The 25,588-nt window shown below is 39.3% G+C and overlaps 1 protein-coding gene across 6 annotated transcripts in view; it reads left to right on the top strand.

Annotated features, from left to right (window-relative positions):
• The window catches only part of LOC131833517 (uncharacterized), a 206,821-nt gene that overhangs the window by 40,242 nt on the left and 140,991 nt on the right, over positions 1-25,588 (top strand). For all 6 annotated transcript variants that reach the window (XR_009354499.1, XR_009354500.1, XR_009354501.1 and 3 more), the window contains exons 7-12: positions 822-1,016; positions 2,781-2,934; positions 3,964-4,121; positions 7,810-7,962; positions 9,909-10,010; positions 22,279-22,440. Coding sequence is in view for 3 of the 6 variants with exons in the window: in XM_059176879.1 (XP_059032862.1) it covers positions 822-1,016; positions 2,781-2,934; positions 3,964-4,121; positions 7,810-7,962; positions 9,909-10,010; positions 22,279-22,440 (924 nt within the window). In the remaining 3 variants the exon portion in view is untranslated. The remainder of the gene's footprint in view (positions 1-821; positions 1,017-2,780; positions 2,935-3,963; positions 4,122-7,809; positions 7,963-9,908; positions 10,011-22,278; positions 22,441-25,588) is intronic.

The following is a 25,588-nucleotide window of genomic DNA, read 5'->3' as shown; positions in this document are numbered from 1 at the left end:
AGCTTGGCTAGTGGGAATAATGTTGCAGTGGACATGGGAATACAGATAATCTCTTTGAGATACTGATTTTGTTTTATTCAGATATGTACCCAGAATTGGGATTTCTAGACTATACGGTATTCCCATTTCTAATTTTTTGAGGAATCTCCATACCGTTTCTATAATGGCTGTACCAGTTTACATTATGACAACAATGTATCTTGTCCGTGTTTTTAAGTCCCGGCTAGAGATGGGAAAGGAACTAATGGATGCACCTATTTGCTTTTCTGCCTGTGGCAGAAGATAATGGCACCTATTTTTAAGGATGAGATTTGAAGGAAACTTTGTATGATAGAAAATGGATTTCTATTTATTTATTTATTTATTTGTCAGAGAGAGAGGAGTGAGAGCGAGCACAGGCAGGCAGAGTGGCAGGCAGAGGCAGAGGGGAAGCAGGCTCCCTGCCACGATGTGGGACTCGATCCCAGGACGCCGGGATCATGACCCGAGCCGAAGGCAGCTGCTTAACCAACTGAGCGACCCAGGTGTCCCAGAAAACGGATTTCTTCATGGATTTGGCTTCCTCTGCTAAAAAGCCAAAGAGTGAAGAAGCCACCTTCAGTTACCAAACATCTGAATGCACTGACTCTTTGCTGAAGTCTCTTTCCTAAGAATGTGACTGCTGCCATTGTCAGTCAAGTTCAGAATGTGAAAGAACTTTGATAATCCAGGAGCCTCTTATTTGGCCCCCAAACAGCATTAGTCTGTGCTTGGAAGCAAATGACACAAGAGAATGAGGCTTGCAAATAACCATGTTCTGTCTCTGCCTTACTCTTATATAGAAACAAGTTGCCTACATTATGCAGGAGTACAATGATGCAGTCCAGAGAGCTGAAAGATTGTCTGTTGCACGGGAAAACTTCCTTATGGGAAAAAGCAATCCTTCTAACTTAGTGACACAGGAAGACCTGACTATTTACACAAAGTGGTTTGTGTGTCACCTACACTCACTCACAACCATTCACCACTTCCTACAGGTGTGTGAAACATAGCTATGTGATGGTGTGGTGCCCTCCCAATGATGGTCAGTATTGTTTTGTCACACCTGTCACCTACTTTTGGATTGTCACTGTTTCTGTGTTGTACTTACCATACAAATGACAGGAAAATAATGAGCCACTAGTTTTTTTTCTTTGAGATCTTTGAAAACTTTTTCTTTTGAAACCTTGCTCTAATGAAACCACCCCATTAATTTAGTTTTTGCAAAGATATCTCTGTTGCATTATTTCATATTCACTCTGCAAGTTCTTGTTTTCATCATCTTGTTCAGAATTTATGATGTCCAATTTAGATCCACTTTTTTATTCAGCAATATCTTTTTTTTTAAATTTTTTTTTTTTTTTTAAATTTTTTTTTTTTTTTTTTTTTTTTTTTTTTTTTTTTTTTTATTTATTTATCAGAGAGAGAGAGGGGGAGAGAGCAAGCACAGGCAGACAGAATGGCAGGCAGAGGCAGAGGGAGAAGCAGGCTCCCTGCTGAGCAAGGAGCCCGATGTGGGACTCGATCCCAGGACGCTGGGATCATGACCTGAGCCGAAGGCAGCTGCTTAACCAACTGAGCCACCCAGGCGTCCCTATTCAGCAATATCTAATGAGGGTCTAGCATATGCCAGGTATGTGTCCAGGGCCATGAAACAAAAATACAGTCTTTTGCTGAAGAGTAACTGGGTCCCAGGCCTGTAGGAAAATGGGCAACCAAATAGTCAACCGAAACATGATGTGGTAAGAAAGAATACAATTCATATAAGCACAGAGCAAAGAGAGTCACAGAGGAGAGGCCCTAACCTAGGCCAGAGGCATCAGAAATGTGTGATGTGATCCTGTTTTCATTTCAGAAAGATTATTATTTTATATATTTTATAATAATATAGCATATTAATATATTATTATAAATATATAATATATAAATTAATATAAATATAGAGATATGTAATATAAAAATAATATATAAATATATAAATAATGTAAAAGATATTTTATAATAATAATAATGTGATTATTATTATTATTATTTTGCCACCTAAATCTTTTTTTTTTTTTAAATATTTTATTTATTTATTTGACAGAGAGAGAGAGATCACAAATAGACAGAGAGGCAGGCTGAGAGAGAGGGGGAAGCAGGCTCCCCGTTGAGCAGAGAGCCCGATGCGGGACTCAATCCCAGGACCCTGAGACCATGACCTGAGCCGAAGTCAGAGGCTTTAACCCACTGAGCCACCCAGGCACCCCACCTAAATCTTTTCCTACTCTTCTATGGCTTATCTCAGTGATACCACCGTCCGCAGAGTTACCCAAACCAGAAACCTGGCCAAACCAGAAACCTAACTTCAGCCCTTCCCCAGCCAGTCACTACAGAGTCTACCTCTGAATTCTCTCTCCCTAGTCACATGATATAATAACACTCTCCTCATAAGTCTCCATTCCCCACTAAACTTTAAACTCTCTGAGGTTGGTCCACAACTTAATTCTTTTTGGTATTCGTAGCACTTCACACAGTGTCTTGTCCATTATGGATGCTTGATCAATGTAGACCCAGTTAGAGGTTAAGGTTGCTTAACACTGGTGACTGCAACAGGTCCCTCAGATCCAGATTTAGCACCACATGTTTGAACAGGTTCCTAAGGCCCAACTATCAGATTACTTACTAAGTCTCCTCTGTCAAAGACTGCTCCTGAACCTGAGTCTGGAAGCTCTTGTGAGAGTTGAGTTGACATTTGGCCTCTTGGTGGTGCTTTTCTCTAGTCTCTCCAGTATTTGCCCATCTCCAAAGTGCTGAGTGTAGCTGTTAATGAAGATTCAGAGGCTGGTCAGGAGGATGAAAAGGTCTGTGTCGATGACATCAACCCTAACAACCAGGGTTCTGTATCTCCAGGCCCTGTGGATACCAGCATTTCAGGTAAGAAATTAGTCTTCTTTCCCCCAAGGTAATGAGAAGGAAGATTGTCGCTTTGCACATGTGTTATTTTGTCACATGATCTTGCTTGAAATTTTTCTATATAGCAAGAAGTTATATCTTCTTAATAAGCAAGTTTTTAGTATTTTCTGATGAAAAAACACGTACTTTTCTTAGCCATTATTATCTCTATCTTTATAACTGGCAAATAAAGAGAGAAGAAAAGAGGCAGTGAAATTGAAGTTGGGAGTTCTGGATTCTAGACGTGTTTCTGTCACGACCTCCCTGTGGGCCTGCATATTTAGGTCATTTCATCTCATTGGGCTTCAATATATTCAGATCCAAAATAAACATTTCAGATTAAATTATATCTAATACCTCTTTCTGTTTGAATATGATATATTTTTAAAGTAATTTCCTTATCTGAATCAATATAATGGTCTTCCTGCCCTTATCCTGTGTTAGAGAAGACTAAGAAACCTAATTAGGTTTCTACTCTGAGTGACATATTTGCTTGGGATATGTACAGTGACACAGGAGCACCAGGAGAGACAGCCAACTTAGTTGTAGGGAGTTAGAGAAGACATCTCAAAGGAAGGGAGTCCAAACTGGGTCCTTAGAAATGAACAGAAGTGAGCCAGGCAAAAGGAAATAAATAAAGGCTCTCACCTTCTTCCAATTTGTTGTTTAATTTATAAATCGTGCTCTTAGTTTGCCACAAAGGACTATGGGTAGTTCTCCTCCCACTAAGTCATTCCCCAAAGGATCTGTTGGGTTTCTCCTGTATGCCCTGTGAAGGTGAGTGGTCTTCGCTCCCTCACCCAGAAAGCCAGCATCAAGAGTTTATCAGATAGGTGTGGCCCAGTGTGGTGCAGTGTCTAAATTATAGCAGAGAAGTTTGGACAAAGCAGAATGGCCCTTCCTGTCAGCTGAGGAGAACTTGCCTCCATTTATCTCAAAGGACACTCCATTTTCTCTCCCCAGCTAGTGTTTATTGCTCTTCATGCTCTTGATTTTGGATTTTTTTTTTAGGGCTGACAAGAACAGAAACTGCTTTTTTCCTGCCCCAACACACAACTGAAAGAGAAGAACTGAAACCTCAGCTGGGGCTCCTGCTCTCCCATTTCAGTATCTCCTACGACGTGGAGGAGCTGAGGGATACTGCTCAGGAGATGGAGCTTTTTAACTTGGTACTTGATGGACTCTTTCTTAATAAAGATAGGTGTTCATGAAAGAAAACACTACTATTTGCCACAAAGTTGGATATCTCTTCTGCCACAATTGTTTCTAGAGTGAGAAAATATAATAATAATAATGAGTGAGATTTAGATTGGCAGTTGAAGTTCTCCTCTGTTAAGAGTGCTGGGACCCTTGAGTATACAACCCAGAGGGATTGCAGGATCGATTTTTCTGCAGAATTTAAAGAAAAAAGTAGGTTAGAGTCCATAGTGGATGATATAAATGTAGCCAGTATTTGGCAGATTTGCATAACGGAGTTACCTAAAGTTTCCAGCCCTTTGATTCTCACAGTATGTTGTAATAGCTCTCCTTTGGCAAAATGCCTTATATATTCAATAGAGTTTATATTGCATAGTGATTTTTAAAGTTGTGCAGTCTGCTCTGCTATAACATAGTGTTGCACTTCCTTTAAAAAAGCCTCATATTAACAAAAGCCATGTTAGAACTTATTTCAAAGACAAAAATAGGATCATGTATACACAGTTTCAAGTTTATAATATAAAGTTTTCAGCTGAAGCATCCACTATCCAGATATTTATCTAGCTCTGGGTGTGTAATATTTGCAAGTATATATATTTGCTAGGTAAAAGTAGTAAACTAATTGATCCAAACAGGCAAAATCAGATCCGAATTTTGTTTTTGAATGTCCTTTGTGTAAGAAGGAGCCACTATCTTCTCTATCACCACTTGCCTTGATATTCAGGTTTTACTTCCATGTGTGCTTTCTCTGCATGATTTTACTAGGACTATTTCTGTATGTAACACAGGCTCTTTACACTTCCTGAAACTGGTGGTATCAGATGTTCTTCAGTTTTTTTGAAGGTGATGATGTTTTAGCTCTTGCTTTTCTTTTCATTATCACCAGCAACACTATCTACAGAAGAGCACTTCTTCTTCTTCTTCTTTTTTTTTTTTAAAAGATTTTATTTATTTATTTACTTAAGAGAGCAAGCATGTGTGAGCAGGAGGGAGAGGGAGAGAGAATCTGAAACAGACTCTGAGATGAGTGCAGAGCCCAACAGGGGCTCTGTCTCACGACCATGAGATCATGAAACCAAGGCACTAGCTGCAGGCACTAGCCACCAGGCATCTCTAGAGCAGGGTGCTTCTATGGGAGTATTCTTACCCTCAGTATCAGCAAGTATTATGATAGATGAAAGCTGGAATTGCAATAAGGTGCTGTTTTAAAAGACTCAAAATAAATACAAATAAATTATAACACAGTAGACTCTCATCAATGATAACAAAACAACATGAGGCTGTTGATCACACTGTCCCCAAAGAATAGATTATTTCCTATATTTCCAAATAATAGATTATTATACAGTGATAGTGTCCAGTTCTGATTTTCTTATAACAGTATTATTTGTAATGCCTGTGTTCACAGAATGATCACATTACAACATTTTTAAAAAGATTTTATTTATTTATTTGACAGAGATCACAAGTAGACAGAGAAGCAGGCAAAGAGAGAGGAGGAAGCAGGCTCTCCGCTGAGCAGAGAGCCCGATGCGGGGCTCCATCCCAGGACCCTGGCATCATGACCTGGGCTGAAGGCAGAGGCTTTAACCCACTGAGCCACCCAGGGGCCCCTACAACATTTTTTTCATGTGTAGGAAGAGTTCTTCTATTTGAATACTGTTTATTCTGGTTCTCTAATTCCTTAGAGCAGGATAAGCAAACTATCTGCTTCTTATTTTTAAATAAAGTTTTATTAGAATTCATCCATAGCCATTCATTTACATATTACATTTGACTGCTTTCACACCACAACTGCAGAGCTGAGTAGTTCAACAGAGACCTATGTATTATCTACAAAGGCTAAAATAGTTACTATGTGGCCCTTTAAGAAGAACTTTGCCACCCTAGCCCTAGACTAGTACTGTCTCCTTGAACTTCCTGCACTGATGGACGGGATCTGAATCTGCATGGTTCAATATGTTACTCATGCAGCTATTGAGCACTTAAAATGTGGGTAGTGTAACTGAAGAACTAAATTTTAAATTGTATTTAATTTTGATGATTCACATTTGAATGTTAAACAGCCACATGTAGCTAGGGGCAACAGTATTGGATAGCACAGCCCACAAGGTACCAGCGTTAAGTGGAAGAATCTTTAGCTCTGTAACTCATTAAACTCATTCTCTCATTCCAGAAACCTTTGTTAAGGCCCCAGTATGTGCCAGCACTGTGGTAGGATCTATGTGTTTGTGCGTGTAATAAAATACACATAAGATTGACCATTTTAACCTTTCATAAGTGCACAGTTCAGTGGCATTAATTACAAACACATTGTTGTGAAAACATCCCCATGTGGTTGGTTCTTGAGATTCATAGTCTGTACCCTCAGGAAGTTCACCAGGTGGTGAGGAAATCATGAAGTAGTGCAGCCAGTGCAATGAGGAAGGTACTACCACAGGCTCAGTAAGCTGGGGCTCCCTCTGGAGACAGGAGGAAGAAGTGTTCTACATTTTGGCAGGAGGAATTTATGTCACAGAAAGCACTAGTAGTCTCAGTCTGAAAATGAGAGGTGAAGGAATTGACCGAGATACCTTAAAGTGTTTTAATAGGTCCCAGCATCTGGAAACTTCTCTCTAGCAACATCTTGATCAGGTTTCTGGAACGAGAATTTATCTAACCTATAGATTTTCTAGTTTACCAGGTGGCCAGAAAAAGTGAATGTATTTCTTTTTTTTTTTTTTAAAGATTTTATTTATTTATTTGACAAAGAGAGATCACAAGTAGGCAGAGAGGCAGGCAGAGAGAGAGAGGAGGAAGCAGGCTCCCCGCTGAGCAGAGAGCCCAATGCGGGACTTGATCCCAGGACCCTGAGATCATGACCTGAGCCGAAGGCAGCGGCTTAACCCACTGAGCCACCCAGGCGCCCCAAAGTGAATGTATTTCTAAAGGTGGACAGATTCACTTCCCATTTAGGGTCCATCTCAAAAATATATATAAATAAATATATTACATAATTTCCAATCTTTGTTTTTTTTAAATTTCACTTTTTTCCCAATGTTCCAAGATTCATTGTTTATGCACCATATCCAGTGATCCATGCAATATGTGCCCTCCTTAATACCCACCACCAGGCTCATCTGACCCCCCAAACTCCCCCCTTCAGAACTCTCAGTTTGTTTCTCAGCATCCACAGCCTCTCATGGTTCATCTCTCCCTCTGATTTCCCCTAACTCTTTTTGGAGCAGATATTTGGAACAAGTAGCACATATATACATAATTATGGCAATGAGTTAACTGAATACGTGTGCCTCACAGATACAGATATTCAACATCTGTTACTGCCATAGTCATGTTTTATGAATTAGTTTACCTCCCAAGACTGTCCCAAAGGCAACCAATAGCTGTTTTTTTTTTTAAAAGATTTAAGTTATTTATTTGACAGAGACACAACAAGAGAGGGAGCACAAGCAGGGAGAGTGGGAGAAGGAGAAGCAGGCTTCCCACTGAGCAGGGAGCCCGATGCGGGGCTCGATCCCAGAACCCTGAGACCATGACCCAAGCTGAAGGCAGACGCTTAACGACTGAGCCACCCGGGCATCCCTCAAGAGCTGGTTTTGAAATTGTCTACAATCTGAGACTTTTTCTGGGTTCCACTTCTCTCTTCTTAATCCTATCTAGGTTTCCAAAAAATTCCGAAGCATCTTCATGGAGCAGCAGAGAATGCAAACATTTCCAGATTATGATGCTGAGATAGCTAAAGTGGAGAATTTGGGTTTGGCAGGTCCTGGTATGGCCTTGAAAAAGAGAGCTAACTGGACTTCCTTTATAAAGGTAAGGAGACTTGTGGTGACATTCACCTGTCACAAAGTATCCTCCAAGCAGGCCAGGCAACCTGGCAGCACCAGGTCTGTCACATTCCTACTGTCTCCTCTCCTCAATGCCTTAAGAAAACTGTCCCATGGCACAAATGGTAGGTGCTTAGCCCTGTACACCAGGTTCCCCCAGCTTCTTCCTGCTGTGTGTCTATGTTGAAGTTAGCTGCGTTGACCTGCCTTCTCTGGAAAGCCCCCATACTGTCTATTGGCTCCATTCTTCTTATTAGCGAACTTGGCTGCTTGGCTAGAACCAAGAATAACACTCAAAGGTATAATGGAGTTGTATAAATCCAGCTTTTGAGCCAAAACCTATTCACTGAGTATATACTGTATGTCAGGAATGACCCTTGGTTCCGGAGATACACAAATCACAAACAATACACAAGTAAGCAGATTAAACAAGGTGATTTGGGGTAATGGTAAGCACAGTTGATCCTCATTGTTTGGGGGAGCTATGTTCTATAAAGTTGCCACAAGCCCTGAATTAACAAAAACTGAACCATTGCTCACAGGGGAAATACAAGGTTAGGTTCATCAACTGATAGATACACAACCTTGCTTTATGTGTAGTTCTGTTTAAAGATACTTTAATATAAGTTTTTGATTCATTAACATTGATCTTATGGCCAATAGCAATATAACTCATGCTCAAAGCTTATCAAACATAAATATTTCTTCCATAAGACATGTCACAGCCTTTCTGTACTTAGGAACACTAGGCAACCCTTTGGCACTATACTTAGGGGCCACTTTAAACATTGAAATCATCAACAAAAAACCACAAAAATATAGAAATGTGTCACTAACTAGACCACAAAAAGGACTCTTGTTTACATAATGAGAGCTGGGACAAGAAGTCTGAATGGAGGGGCGCCTGGGTGGCTCAGTGGTTTGGGCTGCTGCCTTCGGCTCGGGTCATGATCTCAGGGTCCTGGGCTCTCTGCTCCGCAGGAAGCCTGCTTCCCTCTCTCTCTCTCTCTCTGCCTGCCTCTCTGCCTACTTGTGATCTCTGTCTGTCAAATAAATAAATAAAATCTTTAAAAAAAAAAAAAAAGAAGTCTGAATGGACAAGAAGGCCGTGTATGACCTCAGCTGGAAATGTGGAGTTGGGTGATTCAAAATTTTCACCATTCTTTGCATGCCCGTGAATAACCAGGATAGATCTGCCAAAATTGATTTTGGGGTTACGAATAAATTTTTAGTGAGAAAAAATTTGCAAATACAAAATCCGTGAATAATGAGGATCAGCTAGATTGTGTAGGAAAGAAGTCTTACATGGTAAAGATGAATGGATGGAAAGGAGAGAAATCAAAAATTACTCCTAAGGAATGGGGCTTGAGCAAATAGGTGATTGGTGTAGGGAAAGCTAGACTTTCTGTTCTAAGTTGTTACATTTGCCTTCCAACTATAGATAACAAGGAAGTGGTTGGGTATCACATACTGGAGCTTAGAGCTAGATATAAATTTGAAAGTTACAGGTACATTGATGTATTTATAGCTAATGTATAGCTAAATGTATTACAGAACTAATTTTTGAAATATTCCCTGTTAAGGGATAAAGTAAAATTTTACATATGGAATCTTTGTGGGAGAACTTCTCTTGCCCTATAGGTCAAGTGTGGTATCCAAAGCTGATGGATTTAGGGTTCCTCCTGCACATGGATTGTGCTGTGTGATCCCAGATGATCTCAAAAGCCAGGCACCAACAGGAACTGCTGCTGCCTTCTCCCTCCATGGATCATAAATCCATACAGACCTCTTCCAAGTCTTCACATGCTCTAACAAACTTTCTAGCAGAGACTAGATCCCATTTTAGAAGGTCCTTGAATCTCTTTGCTTGCAACTTTTATTGAGAACCATTCTGTTACGTTGTAACTTTGTGTGAACATGTTTGTCCACTAGATTAAGCCAAAATGTGATCCTTGGCAAAAGAAGATTTTGACTAGACTAAAAGAAAGGAGAAGACTAGATGTATTAATGCAACTCCAAGCCAAGTTTTTGAAGGTAAGAAAATAGCTATGTTCCCTTGTAGATAAAATTCTTGCTGAAATTATTCTCAGAAAATTGAATTTTCCTTCTTGTTTAAGAAATATTAGCCATTGATTCTCTATAAAGGCTTTATTTGGAATTTTCTAATCTAATTGCTCAAATTTTATAATACTGTTAATTTTCCGTAGAAAGTAACAATTGTTCCAGCTTTGGCACTAAGTCTTTTTGTGGTATCAGTCTATCCGCACAACCTCCTTGAGTTTGTTTCCTAATCTGTGAAACAAAAATACTGGATGAAATTATCTTATTTTTATTATGGCAAAAAGCACATGGGATAAAATTTTCTCATCTTAATCATTTTAAGTGCACAATTCAGTGGTGTTCAGTATTTTCACACTGTCACGAAACAGATGTACTGGAACTTTTTCATCTTGCCAAACTGAAATTCTGTACCTATTAAACAACAGTTCCCAACTTCCTCCTCTCCACAGCCCCTAGAAACCACCATTCTACTTTCTGTTTCTGAATTTTACCACCTTCGCACACCTCATATAAGTGGACTCATACAGTATTAGTCTTTTGGTGACTGGCTTATTTCACTTAAGGACAATGTCCTCAAGATCCATCCATGTGGTTGCATGTGGCCAGATTTCCTCCCCCCCCCCTTTTTTTTTTTCAAGAACATTTTATCAGCTTTATTCTCAGTAGCCCCAAACTGGAAACACCACAGATGTCTTTCAATGGGTAAATAAATTAATCGTGGTATATCCCATGCCACGGAATACCTGTCAGCTGTAAAAAACAAAAAAACAAAAAAACCCCAACAAACTAGTGATAGACCCCAGAACCTGGATGCATCTCCAGAGAACTATAGGAGTGAAAAAAAAGTCAGTCCCATAAAGACTGTATGAGTTCATTTATACAATGCTCTTGAAATGACTAAGAGAAATGAAGACAGATTCGTAGATTGAAGGGGAGACTGGTGAGGAAGGGGAAAGGAGAATGGCTCTAAAAGAGGAACACAAGGGATCCTTGGGGTGATGGATCTTTTCTATGAGTTGACTATATCAAACTCAATATCCAAGTTGTGATACTGTGCTAAGGTTTTGCAAGATGTTAACATTGGGAGAAATGGAATGAAGAGTACATGGGACCTCTTTATATTATTTTCCACCTCTTTTCTTAAATGGTGGTAAAATACACATACTATGAATTTTACTATTTTAACTATTTTTAAAATGTACAGGTCAGTGCCATTTAGTATATCCATATTGTTGGGTAATCATCACCACCATCCATCACCAGAACTCTTCATCTAGCAGACTGAGACTGTTTACCCATTAAACAATAACTCCTCATTCTTCCCTCCCCCTAGTTCCTGGTGACTACCAGACTAATTTCTGTCTCTATGAGTTTGACTGCTCTAGGTACCACCTATTAGTGAAATCAGACAGTATTTGTATTTTTATGACTGACTTCTTTTACTCACCCAGGTTCACCCATGTTGTAGGATATATCAGAATTTCCTTCCTTTTTAAGGCTGAATAATATTCCCTTATGTATATCCATCATGTTTTTTGAAAATCTGACTGTTAATGGATGTTTGGGTTGCTTCCGCCTCACGACTATTGTAAATAATGCTGCTATGGACATGGATATGTAAATACTTTTTTGAAATCCTGCTTTCAGTTCTTTTGGGTATAAACCCAGGAATAGAATTGCTGGATCATAAGGTAATTCTGTTTTAATTTTTTTTGAGGAACTCCCATACTATTTTCCATAGCAGGTGCAGCATTTGACAATACTACCAGCTTTGTCTGGTAGGGTTCCAATTTCTCTGAATTCTGAAAAGCCCTTGTTATTTTCTTCCTTCCTTCTTTCCTTCTCTCCTTCTTTCCTTCCTCCCTCTCTCCCTCTCTTCTTCCCTTTCTTCCTTCTCTTCCTTCACCTCCTGCTGCTTCTTCTTGTTACTAGCCATCCTAATGGATGAGGTGATAATGTCATTTTGGTTTTGCTTTGCATTTCTCTGATGATTAGTGATTTTGGGAGTCTTGTCATATGTTTATCAGTCATTTGTATATCATATTTAGAAAAATGTCTGTAGCAGTCCTTTGCCCATTTTTTAATTGAGTTATTTGATTGTAATTGTTGTTGTGCTGTAGGAGTTCTTTATATATTCTGGATATTAACCCCTTATCAGATGTATGATTTACAAATATATTCTCTCTTTCTATGGGTTGATTTATACTTTGTTAATTGTGTCCTTTGATGCACAGAAGTTTTAAAGTTTTAGGTAGTCACATTTATCTACTTTTGCCTCTTTTTTTTTTTTTTTTTGCCTGTGCTTTTGGTGTCTTATCTAAGAAATCATTACCAAATTTAATGTTATGAAGATTTTCCCCTGTTTTTATCTAAGAGTTTTATAGTTTTAGGTTTTATGTTTACATCCTTAATTGATTATGAGTTATTTTTTTTCTTTTCTTTTTTTAAATTAACATATAATGTATTATTTGTTTCATGGGTACAGGTCTGTGAACTGTCAGTCTTACATAGTTCACAGCACTCCCCATAGCACATACCCTCCCCAGTGTCCATCATCCAGCCACCCCATCCCTTACACCTCCCTCCCTTCCAGAAACCTAGTTTGTTTCCTGAGATTAAGAGTCTCTTATGGTTTGTCTCCCTTTCTGGTTTCATCTTATTTCATTTTTGCCTCCCTTCTCCCATGATCCTCTGTCTTGTTTCTCAAATTCCTCATATCAGTGAGATCATATGATAATTGTCTTTCTCTGATTGACATATTTCACTAAGCATAATACTCTCTAGTTCTATCTGCATCATTGTAAAAGGCAAGAGTTTGGGGTTTTTGATGGCTGTATAGTATTCCATTATATATATGCAGATATACAGATAGTACTTATGTCATAGGCTTGTTTTGAGGATTATAAGAGTTAAAATATCTAACATACTTAAAAAAGAGTGCCTGGCACTTAAGTGTTTGATAAATATTAGCTTTTATTAAGGGAAGAAGGCTAACTAACTATATATTTTGTATATAGGTATATAAAATATTTTCCTTATCCACTCATCTGTTGATGGAGATCTAGGCTCTTTCCACAGTTTGGCTGTGTACACAGTTGTGGACATTGCTGCTATAAACATTGGGGTGCATGTGCCCCTTTGGATCACTACGTTTGTATATTTAGGGTAAATATCCAATAGTGTGATTGTTGGATTGTAGGGCAGCTCTATCTTCAACTTTTTGAGGAACCTGCATACTGTGTTCCAGAGTGGCTGCACCAGCTTGCATTCCCACCAACAGTGTAAGAGGGTTTCCCTTTCTCCACATCCTCATCAATACCTGTCATTTCCTGACTGGTTAATTTTGGCCATTCTGACTGGTGTGAGGTGGTAGTATCTCACTGTGGTTTTAATTTGTATTTCCCTGATGCTGAGTGATGTTGAGTACTTTTTCATGTGTCTCTTGGCCATTTGAATGTCTTTTTTGCAGAAATGTCTGTTCATGTCTTAAGCCTATTTTTTGATTGGATTGTTTGTTCTTTGGGTGTTGAGTTTGATACATTATTTATAGATTTTGGATACAAGCCCTTTATCTGAGATGCCATTTGCAAATATCTTCTCCCATTCCCTTGGTTGTCTTTTGGTTTCGTTGACTGTTTCCTTTGCTTTACAAAAGATTTTTATCCTGATGAAGTCCCAATAGTTCATTTTTGCCCTTGCTTCCCTTATCTTTGGCGATGTTTCTAGGAAGAAGTTGCTGCAGCTGAGGTCGAGGAAGTTGCTGCCTGTGTTTTCCTCAAGGATTTTGGTGGATTCCTCTCTCACATTGAGGTCTTTCATCCATTTTGAGTCATTTTTTGTGCGTGGTTTAAGGAAATGGTCTAGTTTCATTCTGCATGTGGCTGTCTCATTTTCCCAACATCATTTATTGAAAAAACGGTCTTTCTCCATTGGACATTCTTTCCTGCTTGGTTGAAGCAGGTCCTCCCTTTGTTGAGGGTCTATTTCTGGGCTCTCTATTCTGTTCCATTGATCTCTGTGTCTGTTTTTGTGCCATTACCATACTGTTTTGATGATTACAGCTTTGTAATAGAGCTTGAAGTCTGGAATTCTGATGCCACCAACTTCAGTTTTCTTTTTCAGCATTCCTGGGTATTCAGGGTCTATTCTGGTCCCATATAAATTTTAGGACTATTTGTTCCATTTCTTTGAAAAAAGTTGATAGTATTTTGATAGGGATTGCATTAAATGTGTAGATTTCTCTAGGTGGCATAGACATTTTCACAATATTTGTTTTTCCAATCCATGAGCACAGAATGTTTTCCATTTCTTTGTGTCTTCCTCAATTTCTTTTTTTTTTTTTTAAGATTTTATTTATTTATTTATTTGACAGAGATAGATCACAAGCAGGCAGAGAGGCAGGCAGAGAGAGAGAAGGAAGCAGGCTCCCCGCTGAGCAGAGAGCCCGATGCGGGGCTCGATCCCAGGACCCTGAGATCATGACCTGAGCCGAAGGCAGCCACTTAACCCACTGAGCCACCCAGGTGCCCCCCTCAATTTCTTTCATGAGTGTTCTATAGTTTTCTGAGTATGGATTCTTTGCCTCTTTGGTTAGATTTATTCCTAGATATCTTATGGTTTTGGGTGCAATTGTAAATGGGATCAACTCCTTAATTTCTCTTTCTTCTGTCTTGCTGTTGGTGTATAGAAATGCAACTGATTTCTTAGCATTGATTTCATTTTATTTATTTTTAAAAATTAATTATTTTTATAACATATAATATATTATTTGCCTTTAGGGGTACAGGTCTGTGAATCAACAGGTTTATGCATTTCACAGCATTCACCATATCACATACCCTCCCCAATGTCCATAACCCAACCACCCTCTCCATAAACCCCTCCCCCAGCAACCCTCAGTTTGTTTTGTGAGATTAAGAGTCTCTAAAGGTTTTTCTCCCTCCCAATCCTGCCATATTTCATTTTTTCCTTCCCTACCCCCCAAATCTCCCACCCTGCCTCTCAAATTCCTCATATTAGGGAGATCATTGATGATTGTCTTTCTCTCATTCACTTATTTCACTCAACACAATACCCTCTAGTTCCATCCACGTCATTGCAAATGGCAAGATTGCATTTCTTTTGATGGCTGTATAGTATTCCAATGTATATATATACACCACATCCTCTTTATCCATTCATCTGTTGATGGATATCTAGGTTCTTTCCATATTGCAGACATTGCTGAGCATTGACTTTTTTGTTCTGACACTTTACTGAATTCCTGTATGAGTTCTAGCTGTTTTGGAGTGGAGTCTTTTGGGTTTTCCACATAAAGTATCATATCATTTGCAAAGAGTGAGAGTTTGACTTCTTCTTTGATGATTCAGATGTCTTTTATTTCTTTTTGTTGTCTGATTGTTGAGGCTAGGACCTCTAGTACCATGTTGAATAGCAGTGATGACAGTAGACACCCCTGCCATGTTCTTGACCTTACAGGAAAGGCTCTCAGTTTTTCCCCATTGAGAATGATACTCGCTGTGGGTTTTCACAGACGGCTTTGATAATATTGAGGTATGTACCCTCTATCCCTGCACTGTAAAGAGTTTTGATCAGGAAAGGATGCTGTACTTTGTCAAATGCTTTTTCAGCCTCTATTGAGAGTATCATATGGTTCTTGTACTTTATTTTATCAATATATTGTATCACATTGATTGATTTGTGGGTGTTGAACCAACCTTGTAGCCCAGGAATAAATCCCACTTGGTTGTGGTGAATAATCCATTTTAATGTTGGACCATATTGGCTAGCATTTTGGTGAGAATTTTTGCATCCATGTTCATCAAGGACATTGATATATAATTCTCCTTTTTGATGGGGTCTTTGTCTGCTTTGGGGATCAAAGTAATGTTTGCCTCATAAAAATGAGTTTGGAAATTTTTCTTCCATTTCTATTTTTTGGAACAGTTTCAGGACAATAGGTACTAATTCTTCTTTAAATGTTTGGTAGAATTCCCCTGGGAAGCCGTCTGGCCCTGGGCTCTTGTTTGTTGGGAGATTTTTGATGACTGCTTCAATCTCATTGGTTATGGGTCTGTTCAGATTTTCTATTTCTTGCTGGTTCAGTTTTGGTAGTTTATACATCTCTAGGAGCACATCCATTTCTTCCAGATTGTCAAATTTGCTGGTGTATAGTTGCTCATAAAATGTTCTTATAATTGTTTGTGTATCTTTGGTGTTGGTTGTGATCTTTCCTTTTTCATTCATGATTTTATTAATTTGGGTCCTTTCTCTTTTCTTTTTGATAAGGCATTTATCAATCTTATTAATTTCTCAATCAAAGATTGATTGATTGATTTATCAAAGATCCAGCTCCTAGTTTTGTTGATCTGTTCTACTGTTCTTTTAGTTTCTATTTCATTGATTTCTGCTCTGATCTTTATTATTTCTCTTCTCCTGCTGAGTTTAGGGTTTCTTTACTGTTCTTTCTTCAGCTCCTGTAGGTGTAGGGTTAGGTTGTGTATTTGAAACCTTTCTTGTTTCTTTTTTTTTTTTTTTAAAGATTTTATTTATTTATTTGACAGAGAGAGATCACAAGTAGGCAGAGAGGCAGGCAGAGAGAGAGAGAGGAGGAAGCAGGCTCCCTGCCGAGCAGAGAGCCCGATGCGGGACTCGATCCCGGGACGCGAGATCATGACCTGAGCCGAAGGCAGCGGCTTAACCCACTGAGCCACCCAGGTGCCCCCCTTTCTTGTTTCTTGATAAAGGCTTGTATGGTTATATACTTTCTTCTCAGGACCGCTTTTGCTGCATCCCAAAGATTTTGGGATGTTGGGTTTTCGTTTTCATTTGTTTCTATGAATTTTTAAAAATTCTTCTTTAATTTCCTGGTTGACCATTCATTCCTTAATAAGATGGTCTTTAACCTCCATGTATTTGAGTTCTTTCCAACTTTCCTGTTGTGGTTGAGTTCTAGTTTCAAAGCACTGTGATCTGAAAATATGTAGGGAATGATCCTTATGTATACATCTTTTGGTACCTACTGAGACATGATTTGTGACCCAGGATGTGATCTGTTCTGGAGAATGTTCCATGCGCACTAGAGAAGAATGTGTATTCTGTTGCTTTGGGATGGAATATTCTGAATATATCCGTGATGTCCATCTGGTCCAGTGTGTCATTCAAGGCCTTTATTTCCTTGTTGATCTTTTGCTTGGATGATCTGTCCATTTCAGTGAGGAGGGTGTAAAAGTCCCCTACTAGTATTGTATTATTGTCAATGTGTTTCTTTGATTTTTGTTATTAATTGGTTTATATAGTTGGCTGCTCCTGTGTTAGGAGCATAGATATTTAAAATTATTAGATCTTCTTGTTGGAACAGACACTTTAAGGATCGTATAATGTCCTTCCTCATCTCTTACTGTAGTCTTTGGCTTAAAATCTAATTTATCTGATATAAGGATTGCCACCCCCGCTTTCTTTTGATGTCCATTAGCACAGTAAATTGTTTTCCACCCCCTCAATTTAAATCTGGAGATGTCTTTGCATCTAAAATGAGTTTCTTGCAGATAGCATATCTATGGGTGGGTCTTTTTTTTTTTTCCCACCCATTTTGATACCCTGCATCTTTTGAGTGGGTCATTTAGCCCATTTACATTCAGGGTAACCATTAAAAGATATGAATTTAGGGCCATTGTATTGCCTCTAAGGTCACTGTTACTGTATATTGTCTCTGTTCCTTTCTGGTCTGTTACTTTTATTATTTTTTTAAAATTTTCTTTTCATTTATTTATTTGACAGAGAGAGATCGCAAGTAGGCATAGAGGCAGGCAGAGAGAGAGGAGGAAGCAGGCAGAGAGGCAGGCAGAGAGAGAGGAAGGGAAGCAGGCTCCCTGCTGAGCAGAGAGGCCGATATGGGGCTCAATCCCAGGACCCTGAAATCATGACCTGAGCTGAAGGCAGAGGCTTTAACCCACTGAGCCACCCAGGCACCCCTCTGGTCTGTTACTTTTAGGATCTCTCTTTGCTTAGAGGACCCCTTTAATATTTCCTGTAGGACTGGTTTGGTGTTTTCAAATTCTTTTAGTTTTTGTTTGTCCTGGAAGATTTTTATGTCCCCTTCTATTTTCAGTGACAGCCTAGCTATATATAGTATTCTTGGCAGCATATTTTTTTTTGTTTAGTACTCTGAATATATCATGCCAGTCCTTTCTGGCCTGCCAGGTCTCTGTGAATAGGTCTGCTGCCAATCTAATATTTCTACCATTATAGGTTACAGATCTCTTGGCCTGAGCTGCTTTCAGGATTTTCTCTTTGTCCCTGAGACTTGTAAGTTTTACTATTAGATGACAGGGTATGGACCTATTTTTACTGATTTTTGAGGGGCGTTCTCTGTGCCTCCTGGATTTTGATACTTGTCTCCTTCCCCAAATGAGGGAAGTTCTCTGCTATAATTTGCTCCAATATGCCTTCTGCCCCCCTCTCTCTCTATTCTTCTTCTTCTAGGATCCCAATTATTCTAATATTGTTTCATTTTATGGTATCACTTATCTCTTAAATTCTCCCCTGATGATCCAGTAGTTGTTTATCTCTCTTTTCCTCAGCTTCTTTATTCTCCATCATTTGGTCTTCTTTATTACTAATTCTCTCTTCTGCCTCATTTATCCTAGCAATAAGAGCCTCCATTTTTTATTGCACCTCATTAATAGCTTTTTAAATTCCAACTTGGTTAAATTTTATAATCCTTTTATTTCTTCCAAAAGGGATTTTATTTCTACAGAAAAGTATTTTCTAGTATCTTCTATGCTTTTTTCAAGCCCAGTTAACATCTTTATAATTGTAATTCTGAGCTCTAGTTCTGACATCTTACTGATGTCTGTATTGATTAGGTCCACAGCCATTGGTACTGCCTCTTGTTTTTTTTTTGGAGAGTGAGTTTTTCTGCCTTGTCATTTTGTTCAGAGAAGAAAAGATTAATGAAAGAACAAAATGCTGAAAGGTAACAATGACCCCAGAAAATATACACTAACCAAATGAGAAGAGATCAAAACAGAGGAGAAAAGAAAGCAATAAAAAATATGATTAGAGGGGCCCCTGGGTTGCTCATTGGGTTAAGACCTCTGCCTTCAGCTCAGGTCATGATCTCAGGGACCTGGGATTGAGCCCTGCATTGGGCTCTCTGCTCAGCGGAGAGACTGCTTCCCCCCCTCTCTCTGCCTCCCTCTGCCTGCTTGTGATCTCTCTCTCTGTCAAATAAATAAATAAAATATTTTTTTAAAATATGATTAGACTGATGAATAGAACAGAGCCACACACTTGATTTTGATTTTGGGTGTATTTTCATGTGTTAGAAGAAACTGCCTCCCAAATTTTTAAAGAAAGAAAAGAAGAAAATAGATATACATAAATATTTTCTCATATATATATATATATATATATATATACACACACACACACACACACACACACACATACACAGACACATTGAAAGGATATAATATGACTGTAGAGATGAACATTTAAAAAGATTTTAAAAAAGGAATTGAGGGGCACCTGGGTGGCTCAGTCACTGAATGTCTGCCTTTGGCCAGGTCATGATCCTGGGGTCCTGGGATCCAGCCCTGCATTGGGCTTGCTGCTCAGTGGAAAGCCTGCTTCTCTCTCTCCTACTCCCCCTGCTTGTGTTCCCGCTCTCACTCTGTCAAATAAATAAATAAAAATAAAATCTTTAAAAAATAAAAAATAAAATAAAAAAGGAATTGATAAGAAGTTGGTTGAAAAAAGGAAAAAAAAAACAAACAAACAGGAAGAGAAGGTAATCAGGTGGGAGACCAGAAAAAGCCATATGCTAGATTTAGGGTATATTTTGGTCTGTTAGAAGAAAATGTATCCCAAAATTTTAAAGAAAAAGTTACATGATTACAAAAAATAAGTTTAAATACAGTGAAGGGATAGAATATGAGTATAAAAATGAAAATTTAAAAAGATTTTTTCAAAGATATTGATGAGATAAAATAGTTAAAATAGGTTAAAATAGGAAAGAGGAAAATTTAAAAAAAAGAAAAAGAGAAAAGAAAAAAATAACGAAAATTAAAAAAAAATTAATTCTGAAGACTAAAGAACCAGTGAAAAAGCCACGAATTCTATATGCTGTATTTCCCTAGCACTGGAGTTCCTCAGTTCTCCTTGATTAGTGAACTTGGTCTTGACTGGATGTTCTTGCTGATCTTCTTGGGGAGGACTCTGTTGCAGTGATTCTCAAATGTCTTTGCCCAAGGCAGAATTGCACCGCCCTTCCCAGTGGCCAGGCTAAGTAATCTCCTCAGGATTTGCTCTCGGAAGCTTTTGTTCCCTGAATGCTTTCTGTAAAAAGAGGAGGAGAATGAAGGAGGTAGTCTCCCAATCTCCAGCCCTTTAGTTGCTGAGAGCTCAGGGCCCCACTCTTCAGTGTGTCCTCAGAGAAAAGCGGTCAATCCCTCCTTCTCCTTGGTCTCTGGCCACACTCCGAGCTCACCCAGCCTGTGACTGAGCATTTCTATCTCTGGCGCACAGCACCATTTGGAGTCTCCTAACCCAGCAGATTCCTGCCATGCACTCCCACACTGCTTCTCCCATAGGAGGAAGAGGGGGTCTCTCTGGATCTGCCACTTGTGGGATTCCTGCGTGAAGAGCAGTAGCTCAACTGTGCCTTAGATCATGATTTAAGGTAACCCCAAACTGAGAGCTCACTCCTTGACTCCACCCTTGCAGCCAGCTGCCCTGGTCTAATACCTGGGAGCTTTGACGTACTCAGACACTCTACTGGTTTTTCCACGACCCTGAGGATCCTGAGACCACATTGTCCCAGCGAAGTCTCCTCCTCCCATCTGCCACCCCCGCCACCTGTCTGCTTATCCTCTGGAGCAAGGTTCCTCAGTGCAGCAGACTTCTAAAAGTTCCAATTTTGTACCCCACTGCTTTTACTGCTTGCTGGGATGTGGCCCCTTCCCCCACAGTCTATCTTCCTGTATATTGGCTCGGATACACTTCATCCTACCTTCCAGAAAGTGGTTGCTTTTCTGTTCATAGAATTGCTGCTATTCTCTTTGACCTCCTGTTGAATTTGTAGGTGTTCAGAATGGTTTGATAACTATCTAGCTGAATTCATGGGACTAGACAAAATTTAGGTCTCCTACTCCTCTGCCATCTTGCTCCACCAATCTCCATTATGAGTTAATTTTTTGTGTATTGTGTCTGATAAAGGTTTAACTTCATTTTTTTACATGTGGATATCCTGTTTTCCTAGAATAATTTGTTGAAGAGACTGTCCCTTCTCTGTTGAATGGTATTGACATCCATGTCTAAGATCATATGACCATATACTCAAGGGTTTATTTCTATGCTCTCTAGTCTATTCTGTTGGTCTAGATGCCCAATTTATTCCAGGACCACACCATTTTGATTACCATAGCTTTGTAATATGGTTTGAAATCAGAAAGTGTGTGTCCACCAATTTTATTCTTCTTTTTCAAAATTACATTGCTATTTGGTGTCCTTTGAGGTTTCACATGAATTTTAGGGTGAATCTTTCTATTTCTGCGAAAAAAGTAATTGGGGGGGTTTTGGTAGGGATTGGACTAAATGATATTTGAATTTCCTTGTAAAATATTGTGTTACATGTATCACTGCCGTTGAAATTCAATTCTGGGACTATTACTTGATCCTTTACCTCCAGAAGAGAAGAAGGAACATTTATTCAGTACTTACTACATGATGGGAATTTTTGCACCAATCCTGGGAGAGACATCATTGGTGTTCTTATTAGGTTGACTTGTCCTGCTCTGTGTGGCGAAGTCAGGATTCCAGCAGAGATATGAGCCAAGGCTTGTGTCCTTACAAAGCTTGTACTTTCCTCATACAATCCAGCATCCTCTTCCTCCATCTCCTGGCAGCTTCCTAATAGCAAACAGGGTTTGTACCCAAAATGATGGGTATTTATCTTTTCATTGGTGCTATAACATTTGTGGGGGTACAATCTACTTTGTATTTAGAGGGTTGTTGCAGAATTTTAAATGAGATGCTGTGTGTATTTAAATATTCACAATGTTCAGTGGATGGACATACCAAAGGGAATCATGATGTTTGAATGGGATTTTTATTTTTTAACTGAATAAAGCCCCACCTGGGGATTCTTTCTTATTTGTGTGTATATGATCAAACTTTTGCTGAATAGAAGGGAATAATCCTTTACCAAACCATTCTTTTCCCTCTTGTTCTACTTGAGATTTCCAGCCCCGAGCGAGTAATGCAAGTGCTCCAAGACCATGCTGCAAAGACAATCATGCCACCTCCATCTTGTCCAACTTCTGTGGCTGGCCAGGGTTTGCATCAGTGCAACTATGACGACATCTGGGAGAATATTTATAGCAACATCAATCTCTACCAGGTAAAACAGGAAGAAATAACCAATATGCCTTTCTGTCCAACTCACTACTTTTGTGTAGATCTTAGAAATTTACCTTTGGAAGTTTTTCAAAAACCCTCTTCATAAGAGCTTCATTACCCAGCCAGGTTTGTTTTTTCAATAAAAAGATTTAATTGCTGATTAAAAAGAAGAATGTAAAGAGGTATAATATAAGAGATTGCTGCTGGGACATATACATAACCACTATTTACCAATGCAAAGGCACACATTCTAGTGCTAAACACCAAATGAGTTGGACAATTGTTAAATAGTGTGAGTCTGTAGAGGCAAAGTGGTCCCCCTAGGGTTGGTTCTTCTGGGAAAAACCTTTCAGGAGGAAACTGAACTGGGTTTGAAGGACTCATGGGGCTCAGGGAAGTGGTGGTGGAGAGGTAAGCACATTGTAGAAGGGAGGCATGAACAACCATGCAGAAGAGACACTGTGTGTGGAGGGTTCAAGGCCAGGTTGGTGGAGTAAGTCATGTGGTAATATGGGGAGGAAAAGTTTTTTTAAGTGGGAGGAGAGGGAAAGTTGTGAATGTCCATAAATTTCAGAAAAAGGAATTTGTGTTTTATCCTATAAGGGAAGTGATATATACAAAGTTGTATTTTTAGGAAGATTGATGTGGCAGCAAGGTGTTAGTTGGATTGAAAGAGGGAGAGACTGCAGGTAGGGAAGCCAGCTAGATAGCTACTACATAAGATAGGCCTGAAGTTTGGCAACAAAAGGCAATTTCTATACAAAGCTATTGGATATTTGTCTTTACAATGGTACTACAACATTTTTAATAATTTGCTATTGTTTGGAGCACCTGGGTGGCTCAGTGGGTTAAAGCCTCGGCCTTCGGCTCAGGTCATGATCCCAGGGTCCTGGGATCGAGCCCCACATCGGGCTCTCTGCTCAGCAGGGAGTCTGCTTCCTCCTCTCTCTGCCTGCCTCTCTGCCTACTTGTAATCTCTGTCTGTCAAATAAATAAATAATTAAAAAAAATCTCCTCCTTGGAGGCTTTTAAAAAAATAATTTGCTATTGTTTGTTGCTCCAAGGGAAGAGTATTGTTTCCTTTGCTTATTTAAATGGGAAAACTCAGTATGTTTATGATCTGGGAGAAATGAGCAGTGGAGATGAAGAGATGGAAGATATGAATTTGAGAAACAGATGACCCTGGGGAAAGAGGAGGGGGTGGGATGAAGAAACCAGTTGAAGGTGGGCGCCTGGATGGCTTAGTGGGGTAAGCCTCTGCCTTAGGCTCAGGTCATGATCTCAGGGTCCTGGGATTGAGTCCTGCATTGGGCTCAATCCTCCTCTCTCTCTCTGCCTGCCTCTCTACCTACTTGTGATCTCTATCTGTCAAATAAATAAATAAAAGAAAAGAAATGGAAAGAAACTAGTTGAAGGAGTAATTTTGAGAAAGGAAAATTGGCATCATTTCCCTTGAGGTGAATAAGATCTATAGAATTGTCAGGTACAAAAGATAAGATGTGGTAGCTTGTAAATGCCTCTGGCTGTCTCAGAGAGAGAGAGAGAGAGAGGAGGGGGTGGGAAGATGCCTGCATTAGTGAGATTGAAGGTTAAAGTGACACATAAGGAGGTGGGTCACTGTGGGTAATGCCACCGGGCCACCAATGGAGAAAAGAATATAAGGATGACCATGTAGCCAGAGGGCCCAGTTAAAGTAAGAGGGCATGACTTTCAGTGAGCCTAATATTCATAATAATCCTATTATTTTCACCCCTAAATATAATTGTAGAAATTATACCGAAAGTCAAAGGTATGAAGAAGTTTAGTAGATGACTTACAGATTAGCTGGAAGCAAACACAAAAGTACATGCATGTGTAACACACAAACACACACACACACACACACACACACACACACCCCACAACCTCTACAACTTTTCAACCTGTTCAGATAAGGATCTAGAGAATCTAATAAAAAATGAGTTGGCCAAAGAGATCAGGAGCAGAGACAGCATTATCATGGCATTGATCACCTGGACTCTGATTTCCTTGACAGGCAGGTGGCTACCAGTGACAGCCCTCAGCGAGCATCCTGAGAGAGCTGAGAAAATAGCCACATTTTTTCCTACCCCATACGTCACCAGGAAGACCTTATACTAATAAGGGGATTTAAAAAAAAATACATTCTTTATTTAAATTCAGTTAACTAACATATAATGTATTATTGGTTTCAGAGGCACAGTTCTGTGATGTAATATTCAATGTAATGAGCATTTCATCTTGTTTTATTTTTTTCTTCTCTTCCCCTATGATCCTCTGTTTTGTTTCTTAAATTCCACATATAAGTGAGATCGTATGATTAATTGTCTTCCTCTGATTGCTAAGTGACTTCGTTCACTTAGCATAATACCCTCTAGTTCCATCCATGTCGTTACAAATAGCAGGATTTCATTTTTTTTAAAGATTTTATTTATTTATTTGACAGAGATCATAAGCAGGCAGAGAAGCAGGTAGAAAGAGAGAGAGAGAGAGGGTAGCAGGCTCCCCACTGAGCAGAGAGCCCAATGCGGGGCTCGATCCCAGGACCCTGAGATCATGACCTGAGCTGAAGGCAGAGGCTTTAACCCAGTGAGCCACCCAGGCACCCCAGGATTTCATTTTTGATGGCTGTGTAACATTCCATCATATATATATATATACATATACATATGTGTGTGTGTATATATATATATATATAATCACAGCTTCTGTTTTTTTAAGATTTTATTTATTTATTTGACAGAGAGACACATCAGGAGAGGGAACACAAGCTAGGGGAGTGAGAGAGAGGGAGAAACAGGCTCTCCCCACTGAGCAAGGAACCTGATGTGGTGCTTGATCCCAGGGCCCTGGGATCATGACCTGAGCCAAAGGCAGATGCTTAACAACTGAGCCGCCTGGGTACCCCTATACCACATCATCTTTATCCATTCTACTGTTGATGGGCATCTGTGTTCTTTCCATAGTTTGGTTATTGTGGACATTGCTGCTATAAACATTGGGGTGCACATGCCCCTTTGGATCACTACATTTATATCCTCGGGGTAAATATCCAGAAGTGCAATTGCTTGGTTGTAGTATAGTTCTGTCTTCAACTTTTTGAGGAAAGTTCGTATTGTTTTCCAGAGTGG

This window comes from Mustela lutreola, chromosome 6 (assembly GCF_030435805.1).
Source record: "Mustela lutreola isolate mMusLut2 chromosome 6, mMusLut2.pri, whole genome shotgun sequence".
Classification (NCBI taxonomy): domain Eukaryota; kingdom Metazoa; phylum Chordata; class Mammalia; order Carnivora; family Mustelidae; genus Mustela; species Mustela lutreola.
The sequence above is the reverse complement of the archived record's forward strand: the minus strand, read 5'-3'. Positions and strand labels throughout refer to the sequence as shown.